The sequence below is a fragment of the Tauraco erythrolophus genome, chromosome 13 (genome assembly GCF_009769465.1).
Source record: "Tauraco erythrolophus isolate bTauEry1 chromosome 13, bTauEry1.pri, whole genome shotgun sequence".
Classification (NCBI taxonomy): domain Eukaryota; kingdom Metazoa; phylum Chordata; class Aves; order Musophagiformes; family Musophagidae; genus Tauraco; species Tauraco erythrolophus.
In genome coordinates this window covers 2,815,198-2,834,504 of record NC_141477.1, presented here as the reverse complement: position 1 = coordinate 2,834,504, position 19,307 = coordinate 2,815,198, and the positions used below count along the sequence as shown (strand labels likewise).

Here is a 19,307-nt window from a genome sequence, read left to right as displayed (position 1 = left end):
TGTAAGAGCAGATTAGTAATCTGATTTGGGCTGCCTTCATTTCAGCAAACACATTCCAAGTTTCTCTGTAATAACCTGAATCTTTTTTGGTACCTCCAGAAATTTCTCTCACCATGTGTCTCACATGGACTGACAAGACAATGACTGATTCTAATAGAAGTTTATGTTAGCAAAGAACTATTATATTATATCACGTTACAGGTTTTACTGAAAAATTCATTCCTGCAACTAATTAACCTTGGCTCCAGGACAGAGAAATCCCAATTGAGAGATGGATTAAGGTCTTCCTGAAAGTAGAGAATGCACCCAGACAGGATACAAAACTTTTCATACTTTTTCTGTCCCGTTTTCTTTGGCTGTAGATAGGGAAAACAGTCACTTTAGCTCTGTTTCAGTGCCAAAACTCAAGCCTCTAATTTCAGCCCCAGCTTTCCAACTGCATGAGGATATTAAACAAAAACTGTTGATAGAAAAAAAACAAACAAACAAAAAATTACCCTCTCTTGTAAAGAATGAGAAAGAGACATCTCAACTGACAAAAAACATAAAACGTAGCAGGCAAACCCTGTACTGGAATAAACCTGCGCTGGCTCATTCCTCTCGTCCACCAAGAAGAAATGACATAGCACAGAAACACCAGTTTATGAGCTCTAGAACTGTATTCCTCATACTGTCAATTCACCAAAGTGGGCAGGAACAATAATTTTAAGTTATGTCCCAGAAAAACATATCTAAGACTTCTGAATGACAATTTAACTCTGAGGTACAGCTCCACTACAATTTTGCCTTAAGGAGTAATATGAGACTAAAACACAGCCTAGGGACAGCTTTGTGTATCGTGCCCACTTACAGCACGAACTTCTTGTAAAATCGGGGGCTGTAGTACAAACTGCTTGCACGAAACATTTCATTCTTGGCTGCCTGACCACCAAGGAGTCCAGTGTGGCTTTGCAGACTTCACACTTTCATCTGTATCATGAGATTTGAGTGCTAATGCCCTTAAAAGCATGCAAAGGACCAGACTAGCTTTTGGTGCTGCAGGTACACGGCAGTCTTTTAAGGCCTCCTCTTGCTTGGAAAGGGCAGGCGTGGTTGCTCCTTAACAGCTATCCAAGGTAGCTTCTCTCCCTGCTCCCAGAAGACTAATTCCTGTGCACAGGCACCTGTGCAATGTCACCACAGTAAAGCCCTACAAATTTCATGCGAACCTGCATCATCTTACCTTTCTTGTCGACTTGTTGCGGTAGGGCATCACTCAAGGGAAGTTAGATTTTAAATGGAATCTAGGAGTAGAGCAGATGTTTTTTTCTTTATGGTTTTTATCCAGAATTTGATCATTTGATCAAAGGGCCAGATATAGAGATAGATAATACAATTTCTGCCATACAGTCTTGCACTTGAAAATGATCCTTTCTTCACCATTTTCACTTCCTGCCTTACGTCTTCATCTGTTTCCCTGATACGGCACATGAAGCCCAGCCATCTAATTTTTCTACTCCTCTCTCTGTGATGGAACACTGAATGTGTCTCGTCCAGGAGCTCTGTGAAGATTGATTTAATATCCTCTGATTGCTGCCTGAGTTCTGACAGTTTCCTAGGCCTTAAGAGATGATTAAAGAAACAAAACACATTAAATCCTGTCAGCTGTCCCAAGCAAGTTTAATTAATAGAATTATTCTTCTTTAAACTTCACATTTACTGACTTCACCTTCCGTTGGACTCTGTGCAACAAAGTCCAACACTTTGCCTGAAATCTGGATTCCAAAATATCAATACTTATCAGTTTCTGAACCATCATAAAAGCCTTACTTATTCTTTTGCTCATTCATCATTCCTGCCTTGTGCACATCCCATTTCGCAATATTTCTGCAAAACTCCTGCTAGTTCCATAGTAATACTAGGAATACTGTTTGCCTGTACTTCACTAGTTGTTGGCCTTTGCATTAGAAGCCTCAGAAGAAAGAGTCACGTTGTGAAATCTCTTCTTACGGAGAACAGGAGCAAATAACCCTTCATATCCCAGTCCTGAGAATAAATTCATATGAAGCAGTATTTCTTTTCAGGTTTCAGCCTTCCAACCAAACTATCTGTTTATATAGTTTCTTCTCGCTTCCCCTCCCTCAACTTTGTTCAAGGAAGACCACCAGATCTATCCCGACCTTTTGGAGTTGTTTCAAAGAGAAATGGAGGATGAATACAAGTAAAGTGATACACACAATGATAAAAGCCATGTTTGAAGGTTTCATCCTGGGAAACTTAACCAATTTATAATTTCATTCTTATAACACAGAATGTCACAGGAATCCTACCGAGATCAATGGGTATTGCACACAAATGTCTGAGAAGAAAAAGCTGGCTGCCTATTACTTCTGCATTTAACCTTGAAACTACAGAAGGTTTCCAACTTCCTAAACATTGCTAATGCACTCTACGTAAATTCAAACAGTATCAGCTTCATGGATTAAGCAATTTGCATACAGTTCTTCCAAGTATTAGAAGTAGTTGAAAACTAACGCATAGTCCAAAAAGGATGTTTTAGAGATTAGTTATGTGGTTTTGCCCAACTTAAGTGATATTCAAATTCCCAGGAAGCACACTGGACAAGAAGTTGTTTCTATTTACCTTTGTGAAAGAGGCAAACAACAATAAAAGACTTTGCAATGAAAAAAAGGTGACTTACTTATACAAGCATTAAAGGTAATACTATTCATATGATATAACAACCAACTTTTTAAGGGTACTCAGAACAATAAGAAGCTGCACTTCATTCCAGGGCCGAAAGACAAAATTCAAAGACGCCTCTGCAACCCACATCCATCACATTCTTCTTTCAGATCAATGAACAGCTGAGTAGAAGTATAGAGGTATTTTTACATTTTCAAACATCTTTTGTGAAGTGATATTTATTAACAAGCGTGGCACAGAGAAACCTCACTGTGAGAAGACACTGACAAACCTAACTTTCTCAGTGTCTCACTAACGACACTGACAATCAGTGAATCCTCATTGCTTTTAAGGCGTGAGAAACAAAATGTTCACTAAACAGAATCATGTAAGTCATTAATACAAACTGCAATGTAAGAAAATACCTGATTAAATTATACCTCACAGAGTATGTATTGTAAGGATTATTCCTTCCCTTCTTCCCTCCCCCTTATCTGCAATGCTTTGCGAAGATTTGTCTTAGCTTCTAGTACTGTACATATCCACATCTTCTGGGCTGGACTGACCATGGTCCATAAGTTTTGGATCAGGCTTAAATTTTGTTGTCTTTGCTGTTCCTGTGAGAGATAGTAAAAAAATTTAACTAAAATATATATATATTTAAGCTGCAGATAAAATGGGTCATTGACACATTTTGAGAATTACTGTATTACCAAACACTTACAAAAAAGACCAAAATAACTATGTTCTAGTTAAAACTGTGCAAGTGATTGTGATGCAGGACAATGAAGGCATGTTGTAATTAGTAACACACAGCAGCGGATGGAGAGCAGGTCTTTCCCCTCAACACAGCAGGGTGAGAGAAGAAACAGTGATACTTTGCCCTACACACGTAAAGGAAGGAAAAGTTTGGGACATGGTAACAAATCTCCAGCCTTTCTTCCCCTGCTGCTCCCAGGAGCACAGGTGTCTCCCAAAACCAACTGAATCAGTATCTTCCCTGAAGCTGCTGCCAGATGGTAAGAATTCCAAATTAAGACAAATGCTCTTACTTCACTTCATGACTTCCAAAAACAATGAGCTAAGTTTACTAAAACGTTGAGCACTCACACTCATCCTGAATGACAAGCCACAAAGACTGTCCTATTTAATGACACCGCAATTCCAGAGGATCTAAGAGAATATAAAGGCAGGTTTTCTAGGACTGCGCCTCCTACTACTAGTCTGCTGCTTTTCCAGCTACATCAGTTGGTTTAACAAAGGGTGCTATGTTCTCCTGAAAGCTTTGCCCCATCTGGACTAGTTAAAACAAACACCTCTGACAACACAGATTAATTTAGGGCATGGGCATTTTTGGCTGTATTAGGGGCATGAACTAATTCCACCCATGAAAGCAAAACCAAAAGATATCCATATACATAAAACCACTAAAGACAGTCTGGCCCAAAGCGAATGTAAAACCAGATGAAAGTATTCCACAAACTAAATCAGAAGAAATACAGGTGCAAAGCAAAGAAAGTCGTAAATGTATATTACAGTGAAAATGAAAGGAAAAAAAATAAAACCCCATCCAAATATGTTCTGCTTGGTTTCCAGAAAAAAAAAATGTTCTGGTAAAGAACACAATAAAAAGAAGCAAGCAAGTTTAAGTGGGGAGTAAAATTCGGAAGTTGCCCCTACAAAAGGTAACAATTTAAAACAAATTTAGTTCTCCTTTAAGAGGTAACTCTGCTATTTCTCTTAGCAATTGGCCTATCAAAATATTTGTATGTTAAATATGCTGTTACATGATCTAGTCGATTATCTCAACCACTTAAGATGCACAAAGAACCACAGTAAAAAACCTAGCAAAGTAATTGGATCTTCAAGTTGCCCTGAGATTACACTCAAAATGTTTTATCACCTGATGAAGACACTGGATCTTTACTACTCCCCGACTCTACTGGAGAAGATTCTGTTTTGTTAAGTGATGTGGACTCAATAGCAGACTCAGGTTTTGTACTAGAAATTTCTTTCTTTTTCTTATCTTCTTGCGTAACTGATTTTGACTCTCGCTGCAGCTGTGAACCAAACATGAATAAAAAAATGCACGTGGGTATATGCTTAATACGTTGCTGCAAAATAAAGCTTTCAAGTCTGAAAGCTTATCTTACATGAAATTATTTTCAGATATAACATCACACAATGATATTCAACTAGTAATATTAAAGTGAGCTGCTCGGAAGGGACACAGCTGGAAAAAACAAAACGCATGAAAGAATCCTACAGTACAGAGACAAGAACTTCAAATTCACACATAAGGAAATTCACTTTGTGATGAGTATATACTGTGCTTTTACCTGAGACCCTCACAGTACTTCACAAGGAAGCCACTGTTCATTTTTAGATGAGGAACCGATAGTCTTACACAAGGCTGAAGTAGCATTTAGTTTTTACAGAACACTTAGCTACCCTCATTTAAGAGAAGAGGGAAAGATAAATCATGGTAACACCCTAGTAATGAAAAATAATGCATTGTTTTGAGAACAGGCTTCACTCAGGGAAAAAAATAAAGTAAATAAAAAATGTCTTTACTGCATCAATTCTTGTTTCACTGTCAGTTTAATAACATTTATCTGAATCTCATTTTCAACACTAAGAATTCCATTTGTGCTCCTCAGTGGAAATCAAAGGTGAGGACTGCATACAAACGAACACCATAAATTCAAAGCAAAATACTTCTGTATGTTAATAACTGAGAAACTTCCACGTTCTTTAAAAAGAGGAAAAAAAAATCATTGTGCAAAGCTGAAATTTTACTCAGGGAAGTACTACTTTGTCGAGGGTTTATAGATTTCCAATGGAGAAAAACCCTTTCAGGTTGCAGAAACAACATGTTAATTCTGGGATGTTCTAACCCAAATTCCATATGTAATTTCCAGGAGGTTAATATTCCCCTCTACTTAGTGCTGGCAAGGCCTCAGCTGGTTTCCTTTTCCTGTTTCGACCACTTCACTTAAAAAAAATCAAACCACACAAACCACACACAAACCACCCTAAAAACAGAAAAAGGAGAGAGAGAAACTAGAGAAAGCTCAGAGGAGAACAAGAACTATATACAAGTTAGAAAGACTCTTCTGTAAGGAAAGGTTACACTAGGGAGAAGGTAACGTCAAAAACCATGATAAATTTTCCACATATAATAGGTCAATATAAAGAGGTTACTGACCATTCATTCACTATGGCTGCAGTGAAGACAGGACAAGGAAAAAAAAATAAAATAAAATCACACATGGACAATTTCTATCACAGGGTAATTAGAACAGATTACTTGGAAAGGTGGTAGAATTCCCTTCACTGGTATGTTTAAGAACAAGCTATGCTTGCCTAATTCTGCGTGTCTTTGCCTTACAGTCTTTGGTCTGCTAGGACCAAAGCTTGAATCAGAATGGGTTATTTTTGTCAACATCAAAAATGAGCTGTAGGAAAAACTCAGACTTCTCTCGTGCATCCTGCATGTACTGTGGGACTACACAGGGGATCTCAGTATCTATTGGTCTGAAAGGTTTAACAAATATGACACCAATCAAACACTGAAGCTACACAAATATTAGAGTGTTTTTTGTGCCTCGCAATGCAATTAGTAGAGAGTATCAGCAGAATAATGACCTTCTAATTTATGTTTTTCTGCCTCTGAATTTGAGTTACAGTCACTGCTTTAGAAAGCCTACCTTGGTGACATCCTCCTTCTTTGCCCATAGTGATCGCACAGCTTCATAGGTTTGATGGCTTGCAGAAAACAACTTTTTCCCTGTTACCTGTTTTTTAGAAAAACCTAATTTAACAACAGCTTTAAAAACACTGACATACACAGACCATCCCAATGAAATGCATCTTATTTGCATGAGAACATGCTTGACTCCATACTAAGACATTTTAATCATCTACTTTTCATTATCTAGTGCATATTTTTTTACATTAAGCAAATCCTAAATAATGTTTAAGTTCATATTAGAAATCCACAGGTAGCGTCCACATGCTACATCCACTCAAAATGAAATCAAAACCTGATCAGCAAACAGTGTTTTAGAAAAGTTAGCACAACAGACTGGAGCGGGAGTTTTGAAGGATCCAACTTATCTCATTATGTTGGAAATGATCACAGACAGTAACACAAAAGGAAAAAGCCCCAACAGATGACCTGGCCCATGCTGGTGAGCAGTGCTTTGCTTTACAAATGGCCAAATCCTCCAGTCTCCTTTTGAAAAGTAATTTTGTAATAGTGCAGTGACTACAGAGTGCCTCTACAAACACTCTGCAGAACAGAATACTCCACAGCTGCAACTACAAAAAAACTGTGCAGAGGTGATACATAATGTAAGTAAATAAGAAACAATAATAATAATTATTATTGAGAGATAACTTCTCTCTTGAAAAACTGTAATCCTCACTGATGTGCATAAGAAAACCCCAATATATCAGTTTAGCAATATAAGTTCACCCAAAGATTTTAACCATGGAACAAATCTTTGCGGTATCTTCCTGAGTACTCTGGAAGTATAAAAATACAAAAAAAACCTACTTCACGAAAATTAGTAACAATAACAACTGATTTGTCATGATTGAAAGTTAGAGATTCAATAGTAGTTTTTTTGATCAGGTTTCGCGATAACGTTCCAGAAATCTTTCTGGCAAAGCTTAAATCTGATAATCTTAACTGAAAGATTGGTAAGTCCTAGAATAAAACACAACTAACTAAATTTTCCTATCTCATTAATTTAACACAGAAATGAAATTTTAAAATTTTAAATACAAAGTTTGTCAAGGAACTACAAAGGATCCTTATGAAGCAGCATGCACTTTTTGAAATAGGGAAACACTGGAAAGCTGTAGAGAAGGAAGAGATATATAGACTTTATATCCTGCTTTTCAATTATCTTTTTGTGTAGAAAAGTCCTGCGTGCAAAAAATTCTCACACATAAATTCTAATCAGGTAGAGTGCTGCAAGATGACAGTAACTGGAAAACAAGGAATTCTAACAAGAGATGCAATTGTACAGTATCTCCAATTGCACACCTATCACCTTTGGCAAGGCTTTATTTTTTAATTACTTTTATTTCAGCAATATAAAATTATCTTCATTTATTCGAGAAACAAGGATTAAGAATTAAGAGGCTATACAACCGTATTTTTAAATCCAGTCATTCTATTAATTTTTTATAGTTACGCAATTAACATCTGTGATGCATTATATGTTCTAATGAAGATGCATGTGAATTCTGACTCCTAGTCCCACGACACTTAATTCAAGTGTAATGGGAATGCTATGACTAAATTCACTGTTAATTCAGTATTAAAATACAAGGAATCTTACCTTAGCAATTACCACTGACTGAGCTGGGTAACAAACAGAAATTCCTAAAGTTGTAAGGCCCAATGGATAAGCAATTTTCTTAAATCTAGAATCTGTAAAAAGCCAAACATTTAGAATAATTAGACACTAATGAACTGTAAAGCTAAGCAGTTGTATCAATTACATGCAATTTTTAACCCCTAACCATTGTTTACATCAAAATTATTGCCATCGTAGCTGGAAGAGAGAATACAAAGTGTGATTGTGGCTCAGCACAGGCACGTTTGCAGCAGATACTGCTATTATGAACACCAGTTTCTTGAAGGAGAAATAATCCCAAACTAGATTTTTCAATACTGTGAAAAATTCAGGAGCTGCTGTGGTTCTTCACCAGCTCCATCCTTACTCTTTTGAGGACACAGACTGCAGAAACCGGAGCAGCTGCAGCCTGGAAACTGGGGCCTCTCTTCAAACACGAGAACGGCTGGGCCAGACTCAGGTTCCTGTTTGTTGACAAGGATCCCTGATGACAGATTCTCAAGGCCAAATTTTTTTTTTTTTTTTAAATCTGTCCACCAAAAAGCAACAGGGATACAAGAAAGCTTTTCCTAATCTGCCAATATTTTGATTAACCCATTTGCTTTGTGAAATATTCAGACACACATATACTCAGGTATTACAGATTAACATTTTCTGAACAGTATTTTCTGGCAGGTTAAATATTATTCCTCTAATATTTATCTTGAAAGGAGAAGCAGCTGTATCTATTACAAAGCTGCCGAAACCATGCCTTCTGACGTGTGTTCTCTTGTACTCTCAGCCAAATGCCAATGTTCTTTCATTTCTTTACTCTAAATTCCCTTAGTTTTCACTACAGTCAGTCACCTTACCTGTTGAGTCCAATTTCCTCCAATTTTCAAAAACCAGTAACCAAAACAAGTTTCATACTTTGAATTTCTGTTGATTCCACCATTAAAAATGACTACATAATCCTGCTCTATTAGGTCTTAGTCAGCTTTTAAAAGAAACATTGAATAATGTCCCTCCAATTTATCAGGAACAACTTTTTTTAATACTAGTTATGTAGGTTTTTGCCTGTGTTTCAGAAAAATCTTTTGACTGTTAAAATTACTACATGCTACGTGTCCAATGCATCAATAATGAAAATAAGCAGAAAAACCTACCTTTTCTTGCCAGCACTACACCAGCTAAGCCTGATATTGTAATTACACCAACTTTGGGAAGAAATTCTGGTGGTGGATTCTTCAGGTAAACATAAGCATCTTAGAATTTAAAAAAAAAAAAAAAAAAAGAGAGAGAAGAAGAAGAAAATGAAGCATAGTAATTCAATATTAATTCTTTTGTTTCCCACTTAGAAATAAAGATGGAAGTAAAATTATAAATATCCAAAACTGAAAACAGTCCAAGACTGGATTTTTTATTAAGGAATGTAGATGCCTTATTTTCCAGGGACACACTCTGCAGTTTGTGTTAGGCAGAATGAGAATTACAGTCCTCAAAACACAGCAGCAAAGCTGACAATTTTTCTCCTTAGGTATTTTTTTATGTTGTGCAAAATGTTAGTTCTTAAAGGAAAAGGAAAGCAGTTTTAAGTTTGATTGTACTGTGAGTTAATATAGACTAAATGACACAACGCATATTTTGGAATCTCCCAATATACTATTTTCAAGGAAAAAAACTTTTATTTATAGTTTCTGATACTGAACTTGAACGCAAACACTGCTTGTAACTTGTCCTAGAATTAAGAAGTCGTGTTTGTAATTAAGACAGGCTGTGGAATTGCCATCCCTGGAGATGTTCAAGGCCTGACTGGGCAGGGACCTGAGCAACCTGCTTTGGCCCTGCTTTAGGCAGGTGACTGCACCAGATGATCTACGGAAGTGCCTCTACAGAGAGACCTACAGAGATCCCAACTTCAATCGTTCTGTGATACTGTGATTTTCAGAAGAAAGCTAAAATCAAAGGAATGAGAAATACTATTTAATTGGTCATTTCTCTCATTTGAACAGAAATGAAACTCCACAGTGAATTAGCAGTGGTCTCAGGTTTTTTCCCCCCACACTTGGAGAAAGTATTCCAGTATACTCCCCTTCCACTCTCTCTCCCTTCTCCCCTCTTGTAACTAGAATTTGCTGATTCAACCACCTTTCTAAGTAGCAAGTAGAAACAACAGAAAATGCTTAATCCAGAAATATGCGACTTGCCTACCTTTTCCAAATTGAATTGAATCCATTATTCCATTTTTAACAAAGACAAAAGCATCCTAAAAAAAATCCAACAACAAAGCAAAATAAAATAAATGTAAAATCTTTGCAAAAGTAGATGTTTTCAGTACAAAACTACTTGCTTGATACATATAGCTCAGCACTATGAGACAAAGAAACAAAAACAAAGTTATTATATAACTTTTAAAAAAAACAGACCAGATCAGTGAACTTCTACATACTAGAATGCTGTGCTAAGATCTATCCCCTTTTTGACCACCATATTTATAAAACTTTCATCCATATTAATTTTTAAAGAAAATCTCTTTAATATAGTAAGATCACTTTCAAAATTGACATCTCAGGAACAAAGCAAAACATCTGGACCCCAACCATGTAACATAAGAAAATTCAATTATAAAATACAGTCTCCTCTTCCCTAGAGAGACTTACACAATAAAACTGATGTTGTCTTTTAGTTTGTAAAATTAATGCTCAGTTTGGCGAAAGATCAGCGACGTTGATTCGGTCCAAGATGTGTGCTCACGTAGTTTGCATTACTGCCTTCAAATTGGTCAACTTATTTAATTACAAGTTTTCTTTATTCAGAAAAAAAACCCTTCTGCTAGCCTATCATTAATATCACTGTCCTCAGGTTGCTAAACAAATTGAATAAATAGACATTCTTTAGGAGACTAATAAAAAGAATATGATCTTGTGTTACTTCATCCAAATCATTAGTTTGCAGTAACACAGAATTTGTACCACCAGAGGTCACTGCTAGTCAATCTCTGAAACACTGGATGATTAAAGGCATGAAAAAGTTTGATATAGATTTATAACTGAATTATTTCAGTTATGCAGTCACGGACAAAATTTTCACGGACCAATGGAATCAAAATTTTACAGGAAATACAGAAGACATTTTGATTTCCTTGCCTTTTTCAATTAACAGGGTCTATTTTGTTTGCAAGAGAAAAATACAAGCCTAACATTTCTTATCCTAACAACAGGCAGGGAAAAAAGTTGTCATTTTCCAGCAGTTAAGAGAATGGTGGCAGGCATCACATTTTCCTCTATGCCTGGCATATTCAGTAACAGAGCTGCGAGGTATTTTTGATGACTAGTTAGTAAAAGCCTGCTTTAACAGTTAAAATGGATGCACCCAGTCTGTCCTTCCTGAAGTACCTAAATCAGGTCTTTCGACCTCCCCTTTGGAAGCATCTCTCTCTCTGCAGACCGTACCTGGAATTTCAGACTCCTAAATGTTATCAAGTTTTGCTAGCAAGAATCTACCTATGTAACTCTTGTAGAAGTCAACCACAGGATATTCCTACACCTGACACTGCTACTTGGCCTAGATCCAGTTTAGCATTGACTGAAACAGACCTCTTTGATCTCACCACCTTTTAATCTAGAACACAAGGAGAACACACTGGTTCCTGTTATAAGCACAGTAGAGAAAAATGAGAGAAGGGTTCGTTTTTGCACCTTAAATTACAAGGAACTGCAAAAAAATCTCCCAGGTGAAGTATGATGTTTTTACAATGTTTTAGTCTAGTGCTGTCAGGAATTGTAGGAAACTTTGGATGCAGGCATTCCTTACCTTGCACCATCCAACATAGCGGCCAGTCATCTGTCTTACTGAAGAAAATTGCTTTTGCAAGTGACCAGGCTGTTCTTCAATGTATTTCAATTTTAGAGGTGGTGGAGAGTAAATTGGAAGCTGGAAAGAAAAGCACAGCTGTACTGCAGGGAGATAGTTTTGTACACCCATCAGTATTTACATTGAATATGTTTTTCAGGACCGCAAATTCTTAGCGCTCCCATTACAGCAAAGAAAACCTTTCTATCAAATCATGCTCTTCTATATTTACAAACTTACTTTACACCAGTGTGATCACAAGTTAACCCTTTAGAATTGAAAACTGAAAGTGCTGTAGAGATTCTAAGAAGTAGAATTACTGAGTATGACAAAAATATATTTTCTTCAGAAAAAGCATGAGCAAGAACAGTTGAGAGATGCATGCAGGTATTCCTTATTATCACTATTACATTCTTTTACCTTTTCTGGCTTCAGTCGGGAAATAACGCAATACTGAAAAGGAGATAAAACGTCACTAACTATTGTAACACTTCATAGTTTATTTGTGCTATAGTGGCCAGTTATTTGGGAGGTAATTTTATTATCACGTACTACTTAGCTATATATTTCATTTACTGGGTAATAGAATTCAATGGAAAGAGCTGGTATTCTGCAGATCCTTCTACTATTACCTTAAAGACTGACAAATAGTAAGATTCTTACCTGACTTGACTTCAGCAGCTGACCTTTCGATTCCTTTTCTGTTGCTGCATATACCGTAACACATACAAACGGCAGTCCAGAGGAAACAGCTGCCAGCTTTGCCACCTGGGACAGACAGACCAACAAAGGGAGTTTTAATGCAGAAATAAACATTTCACTCGAGTAAAATCAAGATTTTCCTATTGTGTTGTGCTTGACTGTGTCAATGGGATTAAACAAGCCACTTTTACAACCTTTTTAAAATCGTATACCTTTTAGAAACCTCTTCATGAAGATCTTCTCAAATGACAATGGTAAAGAAAAAGCTAGAGAGGACTGACAAGAAGTTAGGTCTAAAATACCAGGAAGAATTTTGTGTTAAAAGCCATGTTGATGCTTCCATCATCCTTTAAGGTAAATTAAGTTCTAATCTATTCAACAAACAGGTACTTCAAGTCAATGAATGACTGTCGTTTCAGCAAAATGTATCTCGATTTTATTTACAGGAATTCGCCATGACATCAGACAAAACGTCGTCATCTTTCCAATTCAGAGAACAGTTCAGCTATGTCTATGTGGAATAACTGCGTGTTGACAATAAATGAAAATATAGAGCAATTACTGGAATCAAGAATCACCTGCTTAACCTGTCTAATCATGTATGTTACAATGTGAACTACAAAAATACAGGTTTGGTCATGAGACTTTGATGTCTACTTAGAACATTAATTTGGAAAGAACCACCATATATTACACAAAGCTTAAACTCAAATACAGCTTCACACGAATATTTTTTAAGCGATTGCCTTAAGATTCCAATCAGAGCTGGCATTAAGCACACTGGCATACCAGATATTAAAAAAATTGTCAGAACATGACGAAGCATCTGCAACTTTGGTAGATTATGGTTTCTTCTGCACCGGTAGAGACTTTTCTGTTCTTCACCTGAAGCATTTTTGAAACTCTAAAAACAAGTATGAAAAAATGTTCCCAGGCTCTGCATCGTGATGACAGTGGTAGAGTGTCAGAAAAACAGAGAAAAAAACAACTTGATTTTGGGAAATACCTTAAATCCCTAGTATAAAACTCTGCTATATCCTCACTGTTACCTCAGCTTTCAACTGGAAATATCCCATCAAAGGAGTGGGACTTATTCCATAGAATTTTAATACTGAAAACGTAACGAACACGAAGAAACGCAAAAGCACTACCATGAATGAGCTCAGGTTCACCAGATGTCAATCACTTCGGTGAAATAGGCCAGCAAAAATCAAAACCCAAACCAATTAACACAGTAACTGCCTTTCTGATGACGTTGCTTAAAGTGAAATGCCACAGTCAGAGCTCCAGAAGCTTACCTACAAAGGGACACCCATCCTCAAAGAAAAGTCTGTATTTTAAAGGCATTATTAAAGGAAACTGTGTAAAATGTATCATAATTCAGATAGCCTGTTTCAGGACACGATGCTACCGAGACAACATACCAACACTCAGCAGATACTAGCAGGAAAAAGAGAAATTAGAAGTGAGAAATCATGGAAAAGTTGTATTGCTCACTTAACAAATTTGATTAATTTGTTTTAGACATACACAATGGAGTTCATTGTGATAAATGTAAAAGAGAAAGCTGTACTGTGAATGATGAAAGTAGTCCCATTTCTGACTGACAGTAATTGCTTTTCTTTTGGAGGCTTGAAGACAAATGCATAAATGTTTAAAAACCCATGTGAACAGCCGTACTATCTAACATTTACGCTGGCATAATTATTCCAAGAAGGTTTCACTCTTTTCTATTGAAATCCCAAAGAACTGAGGTGACAGAAAAGCAACATCACCTTGACTACCCTAAAGAGGTTTTACTGCATTGAGCTTTTGTTTATCCTTTTCCTTTATCCAATGACTAGGTATATTAAAAAGACCTCAATTAGCTAAGTTGTTTCCATTATCAATTTATTGAAATTATTTTATTAAGAATTACTTCAAAGGATACTATGCATTAAACAAGGAAAAATAGATATTGTTTAGCTAAAGAAATCAAAAGATATTTTAGCTATGAAATCTTCTGAAAGAAGCTATTGAGACTTATGAAATGGCAGCATCATACAGTTATGTCAAGGACTAGGAAAGAAGTACAGAGAAAAACATCTGCAACAAGTTCAAGCTGTAAGAAATGCTGGAATTACCTCGACAACCAGGAGGATAACTCCAGAATGTCAGTCGGTAACTGATTCAAACAAATATCTCTAACAAATTCAGGAAATATTTTACTTTTTCTTTTTTTGGAATTGAAAGAGTTTAGTTCAACAACTGCTCTGCATTTTATTACTAGTTCTGCATTTATCTGAAGTAATGCTCTGAACGAAGCCCCGTGAAACTAGCAGAAGAAAATCACCCAGTCCCTAACGGCAACAGATCTAAACTCCAGCAGTTATTAAAGCCAAGAGCTCAGATGACATCTTCTGGAGATGAACTCAACATGAACATAGACCTAAACATCACCAAAATTACAGCTATTAGAAATTATCAGCCTTAACGCACTGGATGGGAGGGAGAGGGGAAGGTCAATGGTAAGAGTCAGAAGATTTCCAGTAATACCAGTGCCATGCTACTGACACTGCCATCACACTGCACCACCAGGAGGTTGTATTTTCACAGGCATAAAAAGCACTAACCAGTGCAGGCTGATAGACATGGCATTATTTTGATGAGAAGACTGAATAGCAATTATTTGCTGAAAAAATTTATTATGTGCTCTCTCACAGAACATTGTTACAGCTATGCCTGTTAATAGCAGAACTAGAGTAAAACTAATCAAAATTTAATAATAAAAATGCCAAATGTACCTGGATAATTTCGGCTTTAAGTCTTTGCATTTCAAACGGCCTACTTCAAAGTGCTAGAACCTTATCAAAGATCAAAAATACAGATTCTACAAAAAGAAAAGTTAAAAAGCTACATAACTACAAAGAATTCACTATCAAACTCAAAAGATGCAGAACACAAACTAAAGCGTAAGAAAACCATATACCTAATTTATGCTAATCTTTAAGTATTGTTTCTCACTGAAACTCTGCAAATTCTGTATACTTGTTTCAAGAACTGGTGCACCAATATGGAAGCTTGGCCTGAAGGCAAGAACAAACCTCAAAATGAAAATGGGCAACCAAAGGAGTAGGCTATATGCAAAAACCTGATGCATGGACAAATATACACGCCTTCTCTATCACAAAATCAAAATCTACTAGTAGTCAGATTAAAATCAGATTAAAATTTTAGTAGCTATTGCATATTTTCAGTGGAGAGCTGCTACTCAAAGAATAACAAGTACAGGTTTATAGTTTTCTGCTACCACTCAGATGTCTTGAGGCAGAACACAAAACTGTCTCTGATCCTTTCGATTTATTTTTCCCAGCAGTTACATGAGGCATGATGACTGCCAGAAGTTTCCAGGCCAAATCCAGTATTTTCATTTGGATACGTAAGTGAGCATCCTTCCACTTCAACTCAACTTACTGTGACGCCACAAACTTGTTTTCAATCTTTGCCTGCCAGATGGTAACCCACGGAGAGTGAAAACTCAAGAATAATAAAAACCTATTAATTTTTCATAGTAAATAATAAAGGACACACATAAAGTCACATCCCTTCACCGAAGGTACTGAATCATTCAGATTTATGTACTACTTCAAGATCACCTGGGCATAGCATGAAATCAAAGAGTTTCCTTTTTCAGGTACTTATAACAAACGAAGGTAAAATGTTTCATTTTCATTCCTTTGGCCATCCTCCTTTGCATCATCCTTTCCTTTGCAGATATACACGTTTTAAACGCTTTTCAAAAGTAAATACGAAGGCTCATATGAGAGCAACCTCTTCACCAACTGGCTGTGAAAGCTGGAAAACCTGCCTGTATATTTGAAAGCCTAGCTCTTTACAGACAGATTTTTCCCTGGTTGAAGACACTATATTAACAGTACAATTAAAGATATTCTAGACACCTGTGGCCCCATTAGTTTTTAACAGTGTTACTTTAACAACCTTGTTTCAGTGATGCATAGCACCACTCCTTGTTTCAGTGATGTGTAAAACCACTACACTTCACGACGCTACTACCAAACCAGTATCCTGAGATTTCATCTCTCACACAAGGAGTGGAAGGCGTTTCAGAAGCTTTAAGCAGACGGAGCACAAGCAGAAGAGAAATAATTCCTTTTATTCCCTACTGTGCAACTTAACCACCCTCTTGAACCAGCTTTTTCCACCCCAAACTCTACAACGGGGAAATCAACACCGAGACCTCTCACTTCTCTACTCCTCCTTCACCTGCTCCCACCCGCTTCCCGCACTCCTCCCGGGCGGTGACGCCCCGACCGGAGCAGGCGGGTGCCCGGCGAGGCGCGGACCGCCCGGCCCGGCTCTGACAGGCGGCGAGGCGAGGGTGCGGGAAGGCCGCGCGGGGCCGGCGGAGAGGGCTGTTCCGGGCGCTCCCGAGGGGCGAAGGTACCACAAGAGGCCCCGCGGGGCGTCCTCCGGCTCTCCCCGGGGCCGTGGGTGTCTCCGGGCGGAGGCGGAAGCGCAGACCGAGGGAGCCGCCGCAGCGCCGCGCTCCCTCAGGCAGGGGGGCACTCACCTTGGCCGCCATCTTGGCGACAGCCCCGCGCGCGCGCGTGCGCCGAGCGGGGAGGGCCGAGAGCTCGGCGAGGGGCGGGGCTGAGGGCGGGGCGGTGGGCGGAGCTGAGGGCGGTGGGCGGAGCTTAAGGCGGGGCGGAAGGCGGGGCGGTGGGCGGGGCGGGCGGGGCGGCCGCGCGGGGCTGGCGGGCAGCGCTGCGGCGGAGGCGGCCCCGGCGGCGACCGGCGGCCGCGGGAGCGCTGGCCGCGGCCGGCGGGCGGGTGTCTGAGCCAGTGCGGCCTCTGCGGTTGTGCCGGTAGAGCCGTCCCTGCGCCAGCGGCGGGGACAGCGCGCAGCGGCTGCTGGAGCGGAGGCTGCGGTCCTGCCGTGGGTTCGCGTCTTTCTGATAGTTTTGTGGGTTTTTTTTTTCCCATTTAGCTCCTACAAAATGTTCCCCTCCCAACAGCCACTCCCGAATAGAAGATCACGGATTACATTTTCAGTCAGAAAAGCGCGAATGCCAAATGTCCCCCTTTAAAAACACGAAACGGAGAGAAAAAAACGCGTAAGCTGCGTTTGCTTCCAAGGAAACAGCCAGAACAGTTATCTGAGGGCTGTTCCTGCTGAGCAGCCACAGCTCCAGCTGTTCCAGCGGCGTGGGAACACGGGCAGTCCAAGGTAATCTGCCCGGGACTGGTGCTGGACTGGGGCTGATCTTAGCTACAGGTGTTGGAGAACACGCAAACACACAAGACACAACATTTAAGTGCAGATAATTCGTTTATTGAAGTCCAAATTTACAACTGAAGTTTACAACTTTTATTTTTTTTTTTTTCCCCAAAACAAAAGCTTTGTTTGAATTTAGGAAGAATAAATGTTCTTTTTAATAATGTACAGACTATATCTCTTAAATAAGTTAATATCTTTGAAAAAAGAGCAATATGTTCCTTTTTTAATGTTGCAGTGCAACTTACAACTTACACGTCTGTGCAATGTACCATGAGGTATATGCCCAGTGAGCAACACACAGTGAAGTTTTCCATTCATAAATTTTCATTGTAGACACACAAAAAGTTAACAAGTTAATCTGTGATAGAAAAAACGCAGCTGGATACAGTAATTCACACAGAACTCATCTGGAAAGAGGGAAAAAAGAAACCTAATTCCATTGCCTATATAAACTATTGGGTCATCTCTCAACATAGACGAGTACAAAATTAAAAATACTGTTGTGAAACTGAAGAAATACTGTATTATCCAGGGGTTGAAACCTCGTTTTACCTGTATCAGTCAGTTAATTTTCTCTCACCGAAGCATCAACGAGCTGAGGGACTGGACTCCGGAGCCGGTAGAGCATCTGTTCATAAAAGCGCTTAAGCGAGATGGTGATTAGAGAAAAGTTGCAGAATGCTCGTGGTAGAACTCGGGCATCTTCCCTGGCTTTGGTAATGGTTTGCCATTACCTCTCAGTTCACTTCTCAGCTGGTTGGAAAACAAGGCTGAAACATGGAAGATTTACTAGTGCTTGAAGCTCTGACACTTCAAACTTTTCAGGATGGCTCTAAAATACTTACTTTTCGTCATGACCGAAAACATATATTTATTTTAGAAAGAATCAACCACAACATAACTTTGTGATAAATAACAGTTCTGCCTCTAATACATATATACATACTGCTTGTAAACAAAAAATGCCCACAGGTCATGGAGTCTCCATGATTTTTATACAAGGCGCTATAGATTTTTTTTCGTTATTGAAAACAGTCCTAGTGAGAGTTTGGTTTGTAACCTCCTATTGCTACAGAAACAGTAAGAATGTTTATATTTACAAAGAAACAAAGACCATGGAGACCCCAGAGCGTTATTTGCTAAAGATTTGAAGTCAGTGGGGTTTTCAAACTACGTGTTGTCAGCATGTTCAGATTTAATTAACAGTACAGGTTGAACACCAGCAGTACGGCACTCCAGTGCTTTGGTATTTCAACCCCTGAATATACAAAGACATTACTACAGCCTACTTCACAGTTTAATGCAAGTAAAGTGCAAGCCATAGTACAAGGGTGTCATACATTTTTCATACATGTAAGCGTTATCTAAAAAAGGCTCTCTATACAAGATTTATTAGCTACTTCAGTAAACTAGACAGAAGTCACCTATGGCCCAGCAATTAATGGTCTTACAAGGATAGT

General features: G+C 38.4%; 1 protein-coding gene across 4 annotated transcripts; it reads right to left on the bottom strand.

The window, feature by feature from the left end:
- Nucleotides 1–352: 352 nt before the first annotated feature.
- On the bottom strand, nucleotides 353–17,163 carry APOOL (apolipoprotein O like). 4 transcript variants are annotated; one of them, XM_086619711.1, is made up of 9 exons: nucleotides 17,140–17,163; nucleotides 12,531–12,635; nucleotides 11,829–11,948; nucleotides 10,227–10,281; nucleotides 9,182–9,280; nucleotides 8,019–8,110; nucleotides 6,375–6,461; nucleotides 4,568–4,724; nucleotides 353–3,281 (listed from the first exon to the last, which is right to left on the bottom strand). In XM_086619711.1, the coding sequence occupies exons 1-9, from the start codon at nucleotides 17,149–17,151 to the stop codon at nucleotides 3,184–3,186; spliced, it is 825 nt and encodes a 274-aa protein (XP_086475837.1). In that variant the 5' UTR covers nucleotides 17,152–17,163; the 3' UTR covers nucleotides 353–3,183. The 4 variants fall into 4 exon arrangements, with proteins under 4 accessions (XP_086475837.1, XP_086475839.1, XP_086475838.1 ...); XM_086619713.1 differs by lacking the exon at nucleotides 17,140–17,163 and adding an exon at nucleotides 15,353–15,406; XM_086619712.1 differs by lacking the exon at nucleotides 17,140–17,163 and adding an exon at nucleotides 13,004–13,145 and having other exon boundaries at nucleotides 11,829–11,971; nucleotides 12,554–12,640.
- Nucleotides 17,164–19,307: the final 2,144 nt, after the last annotated feature.

Coding starts and splice junctions, on each gene's coding strand:
- APOOL (XM_086619712.1), bottom strand. CDS start 13,049: ATGACGACGTTTTGTCTGATGTCATGGCGAATTCCTGTAAATAAAA. Junction 12,641..13,003: donor GCGAATTCCTGTAAATAAAA/TCGAGATACATT, acceptor TGGTCTGTCTGT/CCCAGGTGGCAAAGCTGGCA. Junction 10,282..11,828: donor GCTATGTTGGATGGTGCAAG/GTAAGGAATGCC, acceptor GATTTTTTTTAG/GATGCTTTTGTCTTTGTTAA.